This window comes from Lynx rufus, unplaced genomic scaffold, assembly GCF_022079265.1.
Source record: "Lynx rufus isolate CCGP_SWC_20201006 ecotype Redwood Valley unplaced genomic scaffold, mLynRuf1.p SCAF_2, whole genome shotgun sequence".
In the NCBI taxonomy this organism is placed as follows: domain Eukaryota; kingdom Metazoa; phylum Chordata; class Mammalia; order Carnivora; family Felidae; genus Lynx; species Lynx rufus.
Genome location: NW_025814834.1, coordinates 11,068,852 through 11,088,934, shown reverse-complemented (window position 1 = coordinate 11,088,934; position 20,083 = coordinate 11,068,852). Strand labels below are relative to the sequence as shown.

Sequence of the window (20,083 nt, the reverse complement as noted above, 5' to 3'; positions counted from 1 at the left end):
AGTATCCAATTTTTATTGTTGAATTGTTTATTCCTCCATTCCATTCTGTCAGTTTTGCTTCATATATTTTCGGGGGTTATTGTTAGGTATATATATGTTCATAAATCTTGTATCTTCCTGATGAATTTATCCTTTATTATAATGGAACCCCCTCTTTATCTCTAGTAACAATTTTTGTTGTAAAATTTATTTTGTCAGATATAAGCATAGCAACTCCAGCTTTTTTTTTTTTTTACTGTTTACATGGTATATCTTTTTTTGACCTATTTACTTTCTTTTTTTAGTGTGAAATTTATTGTCAAATTGGTTTCCATACAACACCCAGTGCTTATCCCAACAGGTGCCCTCCTCAATGCCCATCACCCACTTTCCTCTCCCTTCCACCCCGCATCAACCCTCAGTTTATTCTCAGTTTTTAAGAGTCTCTTATGGTTTGCCTCCCTCCCTCTCTTTTTTTTTTCCCTTCCCCTCCCCCATGGTCTTCTGTTAAGTTTCTCAGGATCCACATAAGTGTGAAAACGTATGGTATCTGTCTTTCTCTGTATGACTTATTTCACTCAGCATAACACTCTCCAGTTCCATCCTCGTTGCTACAAAAGGCCATATTAAAAAGAATTATTCACCACGATCAAGTGGGATTCATTCCTGGGCTGCAGGGCTGGTCCAATATTCGCAAATCAATCAATGTGATACATCACATTAATAAAAGAAAAGATAAGAACCATACGATCCTGTCAACTGACCTATTTACTTTCAACATATTTGTGTTTAGTGGATAGTTTTTGTTTAATGATTTCAGGGTTTTTTAAATTTATTTTTTAAATAATCATACAACACTATTCATTTTTTTCTCTGGATGTACAGTTCTAGGAATTTTAACATACATGTAGATATGTGTAACCATGCCTGTGATAGGATAGAAAATAATTCCATTATCTCCAAAAACTCTCTTCCTACAAACCTAATCCCTAACATACAATGATATTCTCCCTTGTGGAGAGTTCTTATTATACCATCATAGGTCAGGGATTCATTTTTACATTATTATCATTATCCCTATTATTTTTTAAAAATTTTTTAATATTTGTTTATTTTATTTTTTTTTTTCAACGTTTATTTTATTTTTGGGACAGACAGAGACAGAGCATGAACGGGGGAGGGGCAGAGAGAGAGGGAGACACAGAATGGGAAACAGGCTCCAGGCTCCGAGCCATCAGCCCAGAGCCTGACGCGGGGCTCGAACTCACGGACCGCGAGATCGTGACCGGGCTGAAGTCGGACGCTTAACCGACTGCGCCACCCAGGCGCCCCAATATTTGTTTATTTTTGACAGAGAGACAGACAGAGCATGAACAGGGCAGGGGCAGAGAGAGAGGGAGACACAGAATTCGAAGCAGGCTCCAGGATCTGAGCCGTCCTCACACAGCCCGACGTGGGGCTCGAACTCACGGACCGCGAGATCATGACCTGAGCCGAAGTCGGACGCTCAACCGACTGAGCCACCCAGGTGCCCCAATCATTATCACTATTATTTGACATTTATTTTCTGGATTGTCTTTATTCTTCAACTCTTCTGAGACTTTGTATTGAGTTACAAAACTACATCCGCATGAAGAGTTAAGGGCAGATGGGGAGTATTTTCTGGGCTGCGATATTGATTAGTCATAGAAATGTAGAAGATTCTTAGAAGAATTGGCATGGCATCAAGATTGAGGCTTGAGTCACACTTAAGGTCTGGTATCTTCTGCCAAAATTGGGAAAACTACTACACCACTGTCATATTACCTAATCTGAGTGGTAGTTTGGAAATACAAGGTCTTCGGGGATAGCTGAGCACCAACTATTCAATTGTAAATGCGTCCCCAAGTATGCCTGGCGTCCTGTCTCATCCTCTTGCTCCCAGTTGACTCTGGAAAGCAAATACAGTGTGAACAATAGAGTCCTATAACGTCCAGGTGTAGGACTGACCTTTGTATCATTGTTAATCCTTGTCCTCTCTTTTCAGAGACGAGACATTAAGTTGAAACTGCATGAAAACCTTTCCTGAGCCACAGGGCTGGGCAGCTTTTCCCTCTTTGCAAATCCAAAGGATTTAGCAGGATTTCCCCCTTCTCAAACGCCGCCCCCCTCCTCTGACCTTCACAGCTTCCCAACATTAGGGAAAGGCAGGAAGTTTTCCCTGTGGTTATTTTTTTGTGACGACATGATGGGGCAGGTTGATCAATGGGGGAAAACCCACGTTAGAACACGCCTTCTGTGTACATTCCCAATATTTGCTATAAGTAGGGCCATCCCAGACCCAGGCTGCTACCAGAACCCAGCAGCACTCCTAGCACACTGGGTACCCAGCACTGGGCAGATCTATTCCCTGAGCTGAAAATGATGGACAGTGGCAAGAATTTGCTCTTGGCTGCTTTGATGTCAGTGCTGCTACTCCACCTGTGCAGCAAGTCAGAAGGTGAGTATCACTCTTTCTGCTAACGCAGGAGGAAGAACTATTTTCATTTTCTGCTAAGCCTTGAGCTCACCCGGGGGTCCCCAAGGAATGGGAGCCTGTTAGAAAGTCTTCAGAAGTGATGGGAGTTGTCAGCTCATTGGCGAGTGAGGAGGGAAAGGTTGCTGCTGCTGACCGGGCTTTTCTCTCTGCTGGCAATCCCAGCAGATTTGGAGGTGGGTGGGTGGGCTCTTAGGGACCCCCAAGCTCTGCAACAAGGCCAAAGCGCTATTTCTGGGAGTGATGTAAATTGGGTAACATTACCAGTAAATGGGGTCAATTCAGAAATGTGGGGAACACTCCCACCTTCCCAACTTTCTCACCTCTCAGCTAAATAGTAAAGATCCAAACTCACCCTTTAGGGGCAGATAATGGGACCTGTCTTCTCCATCCTTATGCGGCTTTGGGGCCATCTTTTGCCAACTTGGAGACAACATTTACTCCTTACCGTATAGCAGGTTATAATTTAACCTGGTTGGGGGGGGGGGAATGTCCAAGAATTGCTTTATGACTGTCAGAGCACATGACGTCTAATGACAGGTGCATCCCTGAAAATGCACATGTTGAACTTTTATGATCAAAATAAAACATCAAAATAATAAATTAAAATATTTCCATTAATATTACACTTTCAATTGCAGCCCGGATAAGCAGCTCCGATAAATCACATTTTCCTTTATAACTTCTTGCCGTTCCCCTCCTCTTAGTACCCAGTGGCCAGATAATAGATTAAGATCTCCATACTTCTTCATTTTCTGAATTTGGAAGCTTATCTATAAGAGTTTCTTCAAGTGGGAGGTACTCATATTCTTGAGTGATTATAGTGAACTTAAAATAAAACACTGTCCATTTGTGTTTCTTAGTAAAGATATTCCTTTCGTTGGAGATCACGTGCTTCTAGACTTTCGAACCAAAATTGCCCAGCACATAAACCATTTTTTTTTTAAAGAGAGCTGGGAGCTACCTTAAATCAGGTCTCAAAGCCATTGGAACTCTTTCTCTAAATAGTTTATTTAGCATCTACAACTCCAACTCCAAGTAGTTCTGTAAAACTATCACAAGATACGTTCATTCATGTGGACTCAATACTTGCAATTTCTTTTTAGCAGCAAGCAGCTTTGACTGCTGCCTTCGGTATACAGAACGCATCCTTCATCCCAGATTTATCGTGGGCTTCACGCAGCAGCTGTCCAATGAAGCTTGTGATATCAATGCAATCATGTAAGTTATCAACTGACTTGAATTCAATTGTATCAATTGAGTCTCAAAACATGTTTCGAGTCTCAAAACATGTTTGCCTTTTTTGGAGTTGCATTCAGAAATAACCGATGTGGCAAAGATACGTTTATTTTGATAGGGCATATGTACTTCGAAGTTTAAACAGGACAGGACTAAGGTGAAAGCTTGGTTTTTTTAGAAAAAGAACAGAGTCGAGGGCAAAAACTGCTTTCTAAGATAAACTTGTAAGCACCTAACGCGTTAGCCCATGAAAATACGGAAGACATCAATTTGGAAATGAGCATCTTCCACCAGGGAATGGTTGGGGCTTTTATATTTTCACATATAATATTCTTGATTCATATAGGATATTATACTTCGGAATGAATGAGTCAGATATACTCATGTTTAGTGTAACCACCGGCAACAAAATTAAATCATTCTAAGACTATTTTACAGCCATTGTTCAACCATTTGTTCAGTTGCAGAGAAAGTAGGAGAGAGTCCCTTTCATTTCTTGCATCAAGCTTTATCAGAAATATATTTTTTTTTTTTTGGTATTTTGTTTCACCTCTGAAAAAACTAAAATGCTTAGTGGGTAGAGCAGTCAGCTGGAATACAAAATTTCCATTGGGTGTTCTATGACATAGCCGTTCAAAACTTTTGAAGCACAAATAAAATTTTCTGTTTTTTTGTTTTTTGTTTTTTGTTTTTTATAGCTTTTACACAAAGAAAAAATTCGCTGTGTGCGCAGATCCAAAGAAGAACTGGGTGAAACAGGCTGTGCATATCCTCAGGTATGAGATATTTACCATCAGTCCCTCTCCAAATGTCTGGGGCAAAGGTCAAGTGCAGAGTAGTGGATCATAGACTCGCTGGGACCCTTCCGCCTAAGCACTGTAGAATTTTAAAGGGGAAATTTGAGTTGGACCATAAAACAAAAATTCATTTTTTCCCACTTACATCCTTTTTATTTTTTTTTTTAATTTAGTGAGTTTTACGAGATGTGTTAGTCCTCCACGCATTTAATAGTCACAAGCTTCTTCATTTTGGTGCAAAGATGCCTCCTATTTATAGAATTTACAGACCGCATGATATTTCTTTGTTAAAAACTAAAAAATAAAGAGCCAACCAGAGATCAATATTCTGATTTCCACTGATGATAATGGAGAGTAACATTTTATCAACATGAACAGAAGCCACCTAATCCAAAGGTGCCATAGACACTGAATTTAAAGATGCAACCTAAGCACTCAATCCTGTTTCCATCTCTAGCCAGCTCACTTGTGTTGGGCAGGGCCCTTCCTCTCTGAACCTTGATTTCCTCATCTGGACTCTGGGCTGCTGGCACCCTGAGATTAATGAGAAGTAATGTTTAGGTACAAAAGGCACTCCTACCAGCCAGTCCATCCTGTCTTTGCTTATTGTTTTCTTCTCTTCCTCTTGACAGCCAAAGAGTCAAGAAGATGTAAAAACTGATGCTCTCTGCGAAGGAATTGGACAGAGCCCAAGAACAAAAGAATCTAGCTGGAGTTGGCAGTTGAGAGTTTAGCACTTACCTGATTGGTGCCTCCTTGGACTTGTCCAATTGATGAAGTTGATACATATTGCATCATAGTTTGCTTTGTTAAGCATCACGTTAGAGTCAAACTCTATTTTATGTTATTTATATCTATGTTTTTTTTTGTGTGTGTTGCTATTTAATACTAATTTCCTATAAGCTATTTGGTTTAGTATGAATGTGTAGAGGAATGAGGTTATATAGCCTTTCTTGTAAGCTGCAAGCTATTTGTAAAAAAAACCTATTTAACATTCTTCTGTCTACATAGTTTTGTTCCTTAAACTGTTGTAATTAACCTGTAAAAGAGAAAAATGATGATTAAAAATAAATAATGAAAATAAAAGAATGAAATAAAAATTATTTGTTGATAGAGTTATATAACACTTATTAAGATATATATTAAAATATTTTTAAAATATTTAAAGGCATGGTAAATACCAAAATTGGGGGTGAGGAGGAATCGTATTTCCCCACTTACTCCTGCCTGGTTGTTCTTCTTAACTCTGTTCCTCATGGTCCTGGCTTTCATTCTATATGAATTATAATGAAAAGGTGCTTTATTTTATTTTTTTATTCAAAGTCATCCAAACAAAAAATTAGAAAAATCCTAAATCTGAGATCTATAGCTTAGTGTTTACTGATGTAAAACTTTTCAAAATAAAAAAGTGTACCCATAAACTTTGAGACTACAGGGATATAACAACTACTTCGAAAACACCCTGAGAAATTCCTTTGTCCATCTAGGGACCTAGGAATGGGCACTTCAGCACTGAAACATTTCTGTATTTCAAAAGTCCTCCTGGGTCGTCTCCAAGCAGTTCCCAAAAAGAAAATGACTATGGAGAGGGTTCTAGAAACTGATTGCCTCACTAAGCAGAAGAGAACTTCCGCGGCGTGAAACCTAGCAAGAACCCAGACATAGGACAAAAGGGTCCTGAACCAGAGTGGTTATTATTGCAATGTTCAGGGGGCAAAGGTCATGGAGTGCCTGGACACAGCACTTGGGACAGTCTGCCTCAGATTTCAAAGGCCCCAAGGGATCACGGGAGGCAAGCACACTGATGGTCTGATGCAAAATCCAAACCCACGAACCCACAAAGCAGGGCGACGGAGGGTCATTGGTGTAGAGCCCAAAGCTGTAAGTGGCTCAGTCAGCCTGGAAGTCATCTCTGTGCCCGGGAATAATAACACTGAGTCATCAGGGAAAGTATGCTCAATATCCTGTTTGTTTATTCATCAAATATGAGTTTATTACTTATGATGTGACAGGTACTGAGCCAAGTGAAGCTTGAGATACCGAGAGATTAAGTTCGGACTTGGTCTTTGCTCCCAGGTAATTAGGGCTGAGCAGTGAGTTGAGAGGGAGGGGACAAGAAAATCAGCTCTTACCACACATGGTGTGAACACCTGGATAAGGAAAAGCACAGAGTGCGGTAGGGCGTCAGTAGTGAGAGCTTCCAGAAAGAAAGAATACTTGGTTGAATCCTATTAAATAGTCAACACTCTGTGTTCTTGAACCATGAGGATGGCAACTGTATATGATTCCATACGTGAGCTGAGGTATGAAGGGCCAGTATGAGCCACCCAGTTGGAAAGCAGGGGCTGTTTGGAAATATCTGGGAGCATATTTTAGTTCTCAGAATGTCTGAAGGTGGGGTATCGCAGGTATTCAGTGGGCAGAAGACAAGAACGCTAAACCTATTGGAATGCACAGGCCAGTCCTGCACAATAAAGAATTGCCCCATCCAAAATGTCAAGCATGCCACCAATTTGGCAAACTGGATGAAGTGGAAAGTATGCAGGGAGTGGGGGTGGAGGTGCAGTAGTCGCAAGTTAGGTGAAACTGTTATCTCTGCCAAATCTAGTGGTTTGAACTTGAACATGGGAGCCCTGAAGAACCATTGAAAAAGTCCAAGCAGGGGGGAAGGGAAGTGGAATGGGAAAGGGAAGAAGTAGCGAAGAGAGTAGCAGTGAGTAAGGTTAGACATGACGAGAACTCAGTGAGAGCCAGTGTGGAAAGACAGGGGCAGAAGAGCTGAACTGGCGATTTCTAAGAATCACTCTAGACCTCCTTCCCACCCACACCCGTTCCGCTCTCTTGGAACAGCACAGAGAAAGCAGGCCATGGTCAGGGAGCCCCGCACCAGGCTGGCTCCCGAGTGGTCTGGGCAAGGGATCCTCGAGGAGCCAGGAAAGTAGCACATGGGTGCTCCGAAGGCATCGGACTCAAGACTAGGAGTGCTAGTAACTATTAGCTGAGTTTCTGGGGACTGAAATTTCCAGGCCAGGATGCCAATTGATTAATCACAGTGAAAACATTCCAGTGTCAAGTACACGGCCATGAGCACATGGGTGGATCAGAGCGTTCCCCGCTATGAGGTCAAGTTGGAATCACAAAGTCCCATTGCTCAAGCTGGGATCCCAGTGCACAGCTCAGTCCCAGCCGTACAATCTGAATGTTGAATTCCTTAGTCTCCCTGCACTAACCGCGTGGGTGGATTAGGGAGGTCGCTCCCTTTACACAGCTCTTCTTCTCCCACCCCACCCCCCTTTTTTTTTCATTTTGGAAAATGTGTACCTTTCTATTTAATTTCTAATTCGGGTATAATTTACGCAGAGTAAAATATACAAATCTGAGCTTTGCGTAGGTGCACGCCTGTGTGACGACTCCGGGCCATTCAAGATGTTGAATGCTTTTAGCACCCAGAAGGTTCTCTCATGCCCCCTCACGTCTGTACGGCCCCAGAATAACAGCTGTTCTGATCCACTTCTTAATAGATGAGTTTGCCTCTTCTGGGTTTAGTACGAGTAGAACGCCACAGAATGTACTCTGGTGTCTGGCTTCTTTCACTAGCCTCTTCTGTCTTTTTAACTGATTTTTAATTATACACGTAATACACGAATCCATTCTCCTTCTTAGATTCCAGTGATTGAGAAGCAGCAAAGGCCTCCTTCAACTTCCAACAAGGCCCCTCCTTCTCCGGAGGCAGCGCCACAGGATGGAGTTTGCTTTGTTTTACTCGGAGTGGCCCTTTCTGTCTGTGCAGTCGTCCTGAGAACAGAGATCACCACCACTAATTTGCAATTAGAGTCTAGTCATCTCTCCCTGGGATTAATCTCTGACCGCTTGAATGCGTCTCAGTTGTTCAGTCCTACTTTTTCCAAATGTCTCTGTGTAAACTGCTAATTAAAATGCGGATTTGGTTTGTATCCTCAGGGGTGGCTCCAAGTTCTTCTGTACCTCACCAGTGCCTCCCATTAGTGTAGACGTCAATAAGAGGCCACATAAGATCAGGATGGGGTAATAATGACTTTTGACTCTGGCAATTGACTCTGTAGGTCATTGGTGGTTTTAGAAATAGTGGGTTGAAGAATGAATGGTGATAAATAGTTTGGCAGCAAAAGGAAGAGTAAATGGAAGCTAGAAAGACAGCTTTTTGTTTTTTTCCTGACATTGGAAAAGTATTGAAAAATCCAGAAGAGAGACAGACAGACAGACAGAAGGAGAAAGGTTGAGAAGACACTGAAGATATTAAAGAGTTGAAGATTCTTTTTTGTTTTAATTTTTTAAAAGTTTACTTATTTTTGAGAGAGAGAGAGAGATAGAGCATGAACATGGGAGGCACAGTGAGAGAGGGAGACACAGAATCCAAAGCAGGCTCCAGGCTCCGAGCTGTCAGCACAGAGCCTGACGCGGGGCTCGAACTCACGAACCGTGAGATCATGACCTGAGCTGAAGTCAGAAGCTTAACCAACTGAGCCACCCAGGCACCCCAGAGAGTTGAAGATTCTAAGAGGAGGGTAGATAGTGGTTAACTTCCCTCAAGAGGTGGGAGAAGTGGTTTCCAGAACACAGGTTCGCGGAGTTTGCATCTGGTGGTCTTGCCTTTCTTAGTGAAACACTCATTGTCCTTTCAGAGTTTTCAGAGTGCCGAGTGAAGAGGCAGAGTTGGGGTTTTGAGCTGAAAGGGGAAGCTTTGAGACAGCCAGCGAAGGACACAGGGACAGGCTGAAGGATTGTTCCATGGTGTCGCGGTTTTACCGAGGTCGGGGACACTCGACGTGCTGTGCCTCCGACTGGCATGTGCCAGGCAGCCTGTTGCAGGGTGAGTGTGAGAGCAGAGAACTCATGGGACGAGTCCAGGCATAGGGTTTGCCTCTAGAGACAATGTGAGGACAAGAGGGCAAGACAGTCAATGTCGAAGGGAGAGAGAGAGAGAGGTTGAAGTCCTCAACCATGGGCTGTAGACCAGAGATGAGATGAAGCCAAAAGGTATCTGAAGACTGGCGGAAAATGGAGAGGCCCCCAGATGAAAGGCCTCAATGTGGTAGAAGGGTGGGAGAGTGGGTGGGCTGGAGGGGCTGGAGGGGCTGGAGGGGCTCCAGGGCCAAGGTGCAGGGTTATGACTGTGGTGTGTGGTGCGTGGGGAACTGGAAGGCTTTCTGGTTGCATGAGCCACCCCCATGGATTGCTTCTCCCCACTTTGTATCAGGGAAAGTACAAAGGCAGAGGATCCTACACGGAGCCCCCATCACACAGCTTTAACCAACGAACGGCCATCTTGTCACATCTCTTAACATCGAACTCATTTCTCTCCACTCATTTCTCTCCACTTACGTACCCCCTGAGTAACTTAGCAGGAATCCCCAGACACCAAATTACTCTGTCTATAAATATATATTTGAAATGCAAGGACAATTTCAGGATCATAGATTTAAAGATCAACACTGATTCCCTAATATTACCAAATACCTGGTCAATACTGAAATAGTCCTGTTTGAAAAAGAAAGTCCCTGTTTGTTCCCCGCCCCCCCGCCGCCAAAATTGTTTTTATTTATTTATATATATTTTAGCAGTTGAATTTTTTTTGAATGAAAATCCAGGGGCATGTGGGTGGCTCAGTCGGTTAAGCATCTGACTCTTGATTTCAGCTTAGGTCATGATCTCCCGGTTCATGCGTTTGAGCCCTGCATCGGGCTCTGTGCTGACAATGTGGAGGCTGCTCTCTCTCTTCCCCTCTCTCTCTCTGCCCCTACCCTGCTCACACCCTCTCTCTCTCTCTCCCTGTCAAAATTAAAAAAAGAGAGAGAGAGAAAGAGAAAAAGAAAATCCAGAGAAGGGCCACACCACTGCGTTTGTTTGATTTGTTTCTTTTTACTTTTAATCTATGTTTCTGGTCACCCTCACCTCTGCAATTGATGTTTTGGAGAAACCAGGACATTTGTTCTGTAGCTTCTTACCTTCTGGATTTTGTTGATTGCCTGCCATACGGTGTCATTGAGCATGTTCCCTAACTCCAAGTTACAAATAGAGGCTGAGATGAAGCTTGATTGGAGCAGGGGGACGTTTTATAAGTGACATTAGGCCAGGCAGGTGTAAAGTTGCCTACCTTGATGTAGCAACAGGAATGAAAGAAGCAACTGTAGGCCTGTGCCAAAGTCTTCACAGAATGTGAAGGATTATTCCAGACCTTCAGCTGGCAGCTGGGGGTGGTGAGGGAGAGGGGATATGTTAACCTCATGTACTTCAAAGGGGGTGATGGGGAAAGTGTAGAGGAATGGAGAGGTGCCATCATGGAAGCACAGGAATGCTTGTCTCAACCTGCCCCCGGCCCTATGCTTGTCAGAGAAGACCAGAGGGGGAGTGATGTCCTTGCCCCACACTCAGTTTTCAATACAGGCAAGGAGCTAGAGGGGCGAAGGATGGAAGAACAGGAAAGAGTTGCCAGGAGAGGCCAGAGCGGGCCATCGTGGACATGAGTTGGAGGCACAACACAGAATTAGAGTGGGAGCATGAGCGGTCTGGGAAAGGACAGACGAATGCAAGGATTTGGGATTGGGTAGCAGTCCTATCATCGATAATGTCTAGACTAGTAAGCCTAGGTGCTAATATAGGCTGCTAAGACTGCTGAGGTATTCTCTCATTTAAACAAGAGGTAGGGACTACCTTTGGGTCTGTTTTGCAGGTAGAGAAACTGAGGGTCAAAGGAATTAAAGAATTCATCTAGTGTCACACAGCCTCGTGAGATATGATGGAATCAGCTGGTCTCAGGTTCCGAGCGGGCATCAGGCATAAAGATGTTTCTGTGTCAGTGAAGACGGTAACAACGAGTGGTGTTATTATTATTATTATTATTATTTTTTTTTTTTAATTTTTTTTTTTCAACGTTTATTTATTTTTGGGACAGAGAGAGACAGAGCATGAACGGGGGAGGGGCAGAGAGAGAGGGAGACACAGAATCGGAAACAGGCTCCAGGTTCTGAGCCATCAGCCCAGAGCCTGACGCGGGGCTCGAACTCACGGACCGCGAGATCGTGACCTGGCTGAAGTCGGACGCTTAACCGACTGCGCCACCCAGGCGCCCCTATTATTATTTTTTAATGTTTGTTTCAGAGAGAGAGGATGGGGGGGAGGAGCAGAGAGACAGGGGGACAGAGGATCCGAATCGGACTCCACATTGTCAGCACAGAGCCTGATGCGGGGCTGGAACTCACTAACGGGAGCTCATGACCTGATCATGACCTGAGCCGGGGCGGGGAGAGAAGCTTAACTTGGCTGAGCCACCCAGGCGCCGCGGACAGCGGCACCCCTGGTGTTTGACGCTTCCTAACGTTGCTTCTTTCTTCTGGCTCTTGGTCGTCTTCAGAGTCCCCTGTGTGCTCTGCCACTTTAGAATGTATCCAAGTGTTAGAATATAGAACCTGGTAGACTTTTGGGGGGAGGGGGTATCAAAATGACTTAAAAAGTCTGTTTCTTGGAGAAGCAAACTCCCGCTGTGATGTGGGCGGAGGCAGACGCTTGTCACAACGTTGTGCTTTTTCTTTCCCCTTAGGTGGCGGTGTGCCAAGCCGTGGCTCCCGGGCTGGGCCCAGTGGGTGCAGTCCCCTCTGGCTGGGAAGCTGCGTTTCACCAGTGGAAGGGATTCCATTTCCTCAGTTTCCGCCCCCAAGGCTCCCGGGGCCGGGTTCAGGTTTGCTCTCATCGCCTGTGTCTTCCTGCCGCAGCCACGCGCTCGGCTGGGCTCTGACCTTGCCTGGGCCTGACCCCCTGCCCCACTGTACAAAATCGGCTCCACAATCTCCAGATGTGAAACCTGCCTGCGGATGAGTCAGCCTTGGTGGAAACGTCACTTGCCGTGAAGGAGTGTTTTCCGCTTTGCGACAGACCGGGGACGAGGGGCATGTAAAAATATTGTCTCCCAGGAAAACCAACTAGAAACCCCCAACAGCATGGAGTGACCCAGGCAGGCTGACTGCCTCCTCTCTGAGAAGCCGCCTCTTCGCGGGCTTCCTAATCCCATTTCCGTGCACCTGCTGTGCTTTAATCTCATGCAGGTCTCTGATTTCTTGGTTCCCACCTTTTCTTTCAACCTGTCTGGCTTCCGTTCCTCGCCTGCCAACCGAAACCTTATGATGTGTCACCCCGTTTCTGGCCACCTGATCCCGGCTGTCTTCCCACCTATTTCTTAGCACCTTGTAAATTACTCAGATAGACCGGCAAGCAGTTAGTGCCTCCGTTTGCACATTTATAAAGTGGGGGTAATTCTAGCGCTTGCTATGTGCTGTTCTAGTGGTTATTATAAGGATGAAATGAATTTATAGTGGGAACTGTTCTCAGCACCTCGTAGACACTCAAATATTATCATTCCTGCCCCTTGCATCATCGATATTTATCCATTTATGTATCAGTCGGCTAGTTTCTTGAGCACATTCTGATATTGTAATGTAAGTTCATTGGTGCACATTTCTTTCTACTTGTATCCCCAGATACTCACTACTGTATCCCCAATGCCTAAAAGAGTGAGTACATAGAGGGGATTCTCAAAAATAAGAGTTAAATGAAATTATTTCTGTAAAATACTAATCAGGCATGTGTTCAGAGTATATACACATATAAACAGAAAATCTACAAGAAAAGAAACAGTATTGATTGTTTGATTTTATATATGTTATAAAAATATAAGGATTATATTTTTATATTAATTATAAAAATATATATTGTATATATGTTATATATCTTATGTGATTATATATCTTTTATATATATTTTATAAGATATATAAAATATAAATATATTCATATAAATACATTATAAATTTATATTTATAAATAACAAATTATGTATAAACATGCTTATATATTATATAAATATAAATAAAAATATAAATAAAAAGATATATCTGTATATATATTTCAATATATTATATATATCTTTTTATGTATCATATATATTATAAAAATATATATGCATATTCATAGAAAAATTGAAAAATGAAACACCAGTCTGATTATTTTTCTTAATTCTAGGCCTTGGAACAATGGGTACATTTTGTTTTCTTCTTAACATTTCATTTTCTTTTTGAAAACTTCTCTACCATGTACACATATTAATTTCATAATCAGAAAAAAATTTAAAAATGAATGCTATCTAAAGTTTTGATGAAATATCTAGACTTACTTAAAAATAGAAGCAGAATGGAAATAACTATCGGGTTTCATCTCTTACTTGTTAAAAATAGAAATTTCTAGAGATGCTGATTTATTAGGTCTAGAGTGAGGTCCACGAATCTCTATTTCTACAAGTGCCCAGCTGGTTCTCGACGGTGAAGTGAATTTGGTTCCTGGAAAAAGTTCATGAGTAAGGGAACAGATCTGTTTATCTCTGTGGAGGTTAAAGTCAGCCTAGAAGAGTCCTATCTTAAAAAGGTCTTTAAACTGGGGGGTTGATTAAGGAAAAGTCGATTAAAGCAAGAAAAATGTTTTCTTCCCCAAGTGTTGGCCTTCTTCATCTAAAGGAAATAAGTGAGCTTTCTCTCCCTACCCAATGGGATCAGGTCACTCCCTGCTTCAAAGTAGTTCTGTGTTGGACTTGTCCACCATGGGCACCAGGAAGACAGAGCCATCCAGGTGGGACAAATACCCAGGATTACATGGTCAGCAAGAGGTAAGGCTGGGAATGGAGCCCATGTCAGCTTGGTCCCCAAACCCATGTCTTTATTGAAGAGAATGAGACCATCATCAGATTAATGGTAGCATTCCAAGCACATGTCACATACCCAGAAACCGAGGACCTTGTTCACCACTCTATGTCAGAGCTCAGCAGAGTGCCTGTCACATGCTGGGAACCCAGGAATACCTGCCAAGTTAATGAATGATTGTGAACTTGGCCTGCTCCTGTACAACACCATAAATCGGTGATTTTCATTTAACATGAGGTCTTTAATTTCAGAGAACTCAGTGCAGTTGATACCCAAAAGAGGGATAAGAAATTAAAAGGAATTTGGGCATAGCTGTGGTCTACCTCTGTCATCAGCAGAAAGCAGCAACCGGGGGGCGCCTGGGTGGCTCAGTCAGTTAAGCGTCTGACTTCGGCTCAGGTCATGATCTCCCAGCTCACAAATTTGAGCCCCACATCAGGCTCTGCGCTGACAGCTCAGAGCCTGGAACCCTTGGTTCAGGTTGTGTCTCCCCCTCTCTCTGTTCCTCGCCTGCTCGCGCTCTATCTCTCTGTCTCTCAAAAATAAATAAACATTAAAAAAAAAAAAAAGAAAGAAAGCAGCAACCCAGTGTCATTGTCAGAGTCAGAATATTGAGAGCAGATGGGCTTCCATTCTCAATTATGTCTCAGGCTCTCACCGGCGATGTTAGAAGAAACACGCCCCTCCGCCTTGGCTTTCTGATTGAAGTTCATTGCACACATACGCGTGACCTCTTATCTTTTTCAGAACCACAGATTTCTGTGAAGCTTCTGTTATTTTATTTTGCTCTGTTTTCTTTTCCGTCTTTAATCAACTCTCTAACTGCTGAGTTTGGAGTTGGGCCCGTAGTCGGGTAAGGTTAGTGAGCATCTCAAGGTGAGAGAGGCCCCAGGGAAAAATAAAGAAAGGCTAAGTAGAGAAGTGAACATAAAGTGTCGCTTATTTGAAAAGAGGCCTGAATGCTGCCCCAAATGAACGAAATACATCACTCCTCAGTTAACGTTAACAACGGAGTAAAAGATCAAAGGAAAGGCCTCTGAGGTCACTTTCTAAAATGTACTTTCATTATTCATTTACACATTCATTAAAAATTATTTCATTATTGGGGCGCCTGGGTGACTCAGTCGGTTAAGTGTCCGACTTCGGCTCACGTCATGATCTCACAGTTCGTGGATTCGAGCCCCGCGTCGGGCTCTGTGCTGACAGCTCAGAGCCCGGAGCCTGTTTCAGATTCTGTGTCTCCCTCTCTCTATGCCCTTCCCCCACTCGTGCTCTGTCTCCCTCTGTCTCAAAAATAAGTAAACACTAAAAACAAACAAAAAAAATATTTCATTATTTTCAAGTTGTGCCTTTCACTCCAGGTCCCTGTTTTAAAATAATCATGTCTAAGATGGCTTCTAATCTTGTATCTTATAATTCCACAAATCTGCAATGTACTACTTTGAGACTCTGTTTTGGTAAATAAACAGTATCTGGAATGCGCTTTAAGCTAACAAAACGATTTTTTAAGCGCTTGGTAGTGTATCGCATGCAATTATAAGCTTAATATGCAATTTTGTAAAGTTAAATGTGCATTTCTAAGTCACAGCTTAACCTGGGCACGGACTGTATTGCATGGTTTTTTTTTTTTTTTAATTTTTTTTTCAATGTTTTTTATTTATTTTTTTGGGACAGAGAGAGACAGAGCATGAACGGGGGAGGGGCAGAGAGAGAGGGAGACACAGAATCGGAAACAGGCTCCAGGCTCCGAGCCATCAGCCCAGAGCCCGACGCGGGGCTCGAACTCACGGACCGCGAGATCGTGACCTGGCTGAAGTCGGACGCTTAACCGACTGCGCCACCCAGGCGCCCCTGTATTGCATGGTTTTGAAAGAAGTTATTTCATTCTTGATGCAAAGCTGGCTTTTCCTAACACAGAGTTCCTGCCATGTCGATAAACTGCTAAGGACGATGAGGTAATCTGTAGAAGAGGAAGGTTGGGAAATATCAAAATGTCAGCATGGAGATTCTTGCATCAGATGGAAGATTAGATCTCATGACGTCTACAAACCTTTACACCTTAAAATCCTGCATGCTTGTCCATGGGTTTCTGTGTTAGGCAGATTGCGTCATAATTACCTGGAGAGATTTTAAAAATACATGTTAGACTCCACCCAGAGAGATTCTTATTCTATAGGTTTTGGGTGGAGTCCGGTACTCTATTCCAGTGCCCAAGGTAGTTTGATGTTCCAGATTTTGGAATTCCTGACCAAATGTAAATTCCTGTTATTTCCAAATATCTTATATTTTAAGATACATGTTTCTCAGATTCAGAAAACCTTCCAGAGGTCAGTGTGGATAATGGAAGCCACTGTAGGTATTTTAATCAAAAAAGGTTTCAGTGGAGGAAATTAGGTCTTTGAAAATTATTGGAAGGGTTGACAGAATGCATTCAAAGTTGGGTCTCCAGGAATAATTCTAGAACCATAAAGAAGTGACCCACCATGGGAATCAAGAATATTGATTGAAATCACCCACTGCTGGAAGTGGCCCTGGTGTCACCACTTCAGCCACCTCTGGATTATCTAGAAACTGGAAAATAGGTGCCAGGATCTTCAACCCAGGGATTAGAAAGCCTCAAAGCCTCATCAAGAGGCACCGATCACTCCCTACCCTCGCGGGTAGAGATGGACTTGGGATGCTAGCAGAGAAACCTCACGATGTCATAGTTTTTCCAGACAGCAAAAACCAGAAAAGGGGAATGTGAAGATGACCCTGCCTTATTTCTACATTCCAAATCTTGAACGAGTACATCTAACAGGCAGATCACACAGGCACACCCAGCACCCTGGCCGCAAGGGGTTTGAAAACTGTGGCTTTAGCTTTCCAACCTCTCCGATGACAAGAAGGAGGGTAGTTGGGAGGCTGAGTGAGTCCATTTCCAGTATCCGGCACACTGGGAGAACAAAGGGACCTCGTACAAAGGTCATTTCTATCAAGTAGAACAAAGTCATTTGTCTGACTATTGTGGGGATTACAAACAGGAGTATGGCAGGAGACACAGAAGGGAATTTGGGACTTGACTTTGAACCACTGGAGGGTGAATAACATGATCTGATCCTTGCATGAGGTCCTCGTTTGTGTTGCTCACTGTGGATGGAATCACGGTTTTGTTTAGTGTACTCGATTAATATTATTTTAACCTTATTTTATTTTTTTAACATTTATTCATTTTTGAGAGACAGAGGGAGACAGACCACGAGCAGGAGAGGGGCAGAGAGACAGGGAGACACAGAATCCGAAGCAGGTTCCAGGCGCTGAACTGTCAGCACAGAGCCCGACATGGGGCTTGAACCCACAAACTGAGAGATCATGTCCTGAGCCGAAGTCTAATGCTTAACCGACTAGGCCTCCCAGGTGCCCCATATTTTAACCTTATTCTAAATTATACTCTCTATTATCAGTTCTAAAACATTAATTTATTCATTACAGTTTCTTCTTTTTGTTAACATATTTCTTACAAAAATTTTCAGATGTGGAGAAAATTCGAAAGGCTGGGAGCAACACCGTGTATCGAATAACTAGTTTCGACACTTTTAAACATTTTGCCTCATTGTTCTCTTGCTCTTTTTTCAACCTCTGTCTGTCTGTCTCTTTCCCAGAATTATTTAGCTGAATCATTCAAAGTAAGTTTCAGATATAAGGCTGTCATATCATAAGAATTTAGCAGGCACCTCCTAAAACAATGAAATTCTCCACGATCAACAGGTAAATTATCACCCCTGATAAAATTAACAGTCATTTTATAATATATCTAGTGTCTAATCCATATTATGCTTCCCCAAAATTGTCCTCCACGTATCTGTTTTGGCTAGTTTTTTCTTTCACATTAGTTTCCAACAAAGGTCTACACATTGTGCTTGTTGATTTATTACACCTCTTTTGAACAGTTACGCTAGTTATTTGTTTGAATAATTTGCTCGAATAATTATTTTATAAAACTGCACATTGGGCATTTGGTGATTGTGTCTTTTAATTTCACTTATTCTCTGTCCTCCATATTTCCTGGAGGAGCAAAGCCTACGAGCTGACTAGATTCAGGTGAAATCTTCTGACATGATTTCATAGGTGAGGTTGATATCATGTGCTTCCCTTCACAAAGCACATAATGCCAGTTTGTCCCACAATTAGTGATGCTGATTTGGTCACTTGGCTCAGGTGGTGACAGCCATCTCTTTATTTGTAAAGGAAGTAATTCTCCTTGTAAATAGTAAGCCATCTGTGGGATGATACTTGGACACCATGCCGATATCCGCGACGTAACTTATGTAGCAGTTTTACATCCACTGCTGGTCCCTGCATGAATCAATTATTTCTGGTGGTTATAAATCTCCTATTATTACTTCTATATTACTGGCTGGAGTTCTTCTGGAAAGAAGAGCTTTTCTTCAGCACTTGGGGATGATTTTCCCAAAAAGGTATTAATTTTCAGGATAATGATTTGGTAGGGTAGACACCGCCAGTGATGGCAAACGTTTCCTTTCCTTTCTCTGGGTAATAGTATGGATATTTACTTACTCGGTGTGTCACAATCCCTTAGGCTTCATGGAGCCCATAGTGTCCTAAAACCTGACTCCTGCGTCTGACATGTACCCGGTGATGTTTGCGCATTTCTTGTTTCAGCAGCAAGATATCCCAGGCTTATCTTGCACTTTCTCTGCCTCAGAACTGGAATCTGTGATTTCTCCAAGAAATCATAGTTGTGTCTGGGGGTGTGGGGCGGTATATAGAAACCAAGATCTTTGTCCTAAGGTACTGGTTGTAACTGGGTGTACTGCTTCTAATATCTTCCCAGGAAAAAAGACTAGGGAATATGTTTCTAAAAATATATGAGTATCTATAGATATTTCCAATTAAATATTACATTTTGCAATTGTAATTAATATTGCAGAATTTTTACTTAGATCCTTGGGTTTTAGTGTTGGTCTCTCCTTTTGCACTGTCAATCTTGGCTCCTGATAATAACGATGTATTCACTTGCTTTATCTCACAGTATTTATGAGATAGTTTCAAAATAGTAGCAATGTTGTTCTTAACCATAAAACCAATAAATGAAGTTTATAATTTCTTTTTTAGGTCTATGTAGAATATATCCCACTAGGTTTATATAGGCTGCTGTGTTACAAATCACTTGAAATAAATGTTTTTCTCTGTGTTGTTATCAATTTGACCAATGACTAGGTGAATTATCTCCTTTTCCTTTTTCTTATTGATTTGTTTCTCTAGCATTTGTTATAAGGTTTTTCAAACATAGAGAGAAATGGAAACAATTGTACAGTGAATACTCATATGATAACTAGATATCATGATAGACATTTAAGTCTGCTCATCTCCATCATCAATCTGACATGTTTTTGATGCATTTCCAATGACTTGCAGACATTATTAGCACACTCCACTCCCAACTATTTCAGCCTGCATATCAGGAAGTGTGGTTTGATATTTGTTCCAGTACTCCAGTTTTTTTTTTTAAGTAATTTACTTGAAACAAAATGCACACATCTTAAATGTGCCATTCCATGGGTTTTGACAAATGCATACATTTGTGTAATCTAATCTGTTATCAAGATATATTCTCTTTTGTGTTTGGTTTCTTTTACTCAGCAAGGTTTGGGGATTTATCCAGATTGAAGTATGTATTAATACTTTATTTCTCGGGGCGCCTGGGTGGCTCAGTCGGTTGTGCATCTGACTTCGGCTCAGGTCGTGATCTCACGGTCCGTGGGTTAGAGCCCTGCGTCAGGCTCTGTGCGGACAGCTCGGAGCCTGGAGCCTGTTTCAGATTCTGTGTCT

The 20,083-nt window shown here is 42.4% G+C and overlaps 1 protein-coding gene across 2 annotated transcripts; it reads left to right on the top strand.

Moving 5' to 3' along the window:
• Positions 1 to 2,292: 2,292 nt before the first annotated feature.
• CCL20 (C-C motif chemokine ligand 20) lies at positions 2,293 to 5,488 on the top strand. 2 transcript variants are annotated; one of them, XM_047082301.1, is made up of 4 exons: positions 2,293 to 2,458; positions 3,604 to 3,715; positions 4,432 to 4,509; positions 5,163 to 5,488. In XM_047082301.1, the coding sequence occupies exons 1-4, from the start codon at positions 2,380 to 2,382 to the stop codon at positions 5,182 to 5,184; spliced, it is 291 nt and encodes a 96-aa protein (XP_046938257.1). In that variant the 5' UTR covers positions 2,293 to 2,379; the 3' UTR covers positions 5,185 to 5,488. The 2 variants fall into 2 exon arrangements, with proteins under 2 accessions (XP_046938257.1, XP_046938256.1); XM_047082300.1 differs by having other exon boundaries at positions 3,601 to 3,715.
• The last annotated feature ends 14,595 nt before the right edge of the window (positions 5,489 to 20,083 follow it).

What these genes read in the sequence shown, in the direction of transcription:
- CCL20 (XM_047082300.1), top strand. Translation starts at nt 2,380, where the DNA reads ATGATGGACAGTGGCAAGAATTTGCTCTTGGCTGCTTTGATGTCAGTG. An exon ending in CCTGTGCAGCAAGTCAGAAG is followed by an intron (nt 2,459 to 3,600) that starts GTGAGTATCACT and finishes ATTTCTTTTTAG; the next exon opens with CAGCAAGCAGCTTTGACTGC. An exon ending in TGTGATATCAATGCAATCAT is followed by an intron (nt 3,716 to 4,431) that starts GTAAGTTATCAA and finishes TGTTTTTTATAG; the next exon opens with CTTTTACACAAAGAAAAAAT.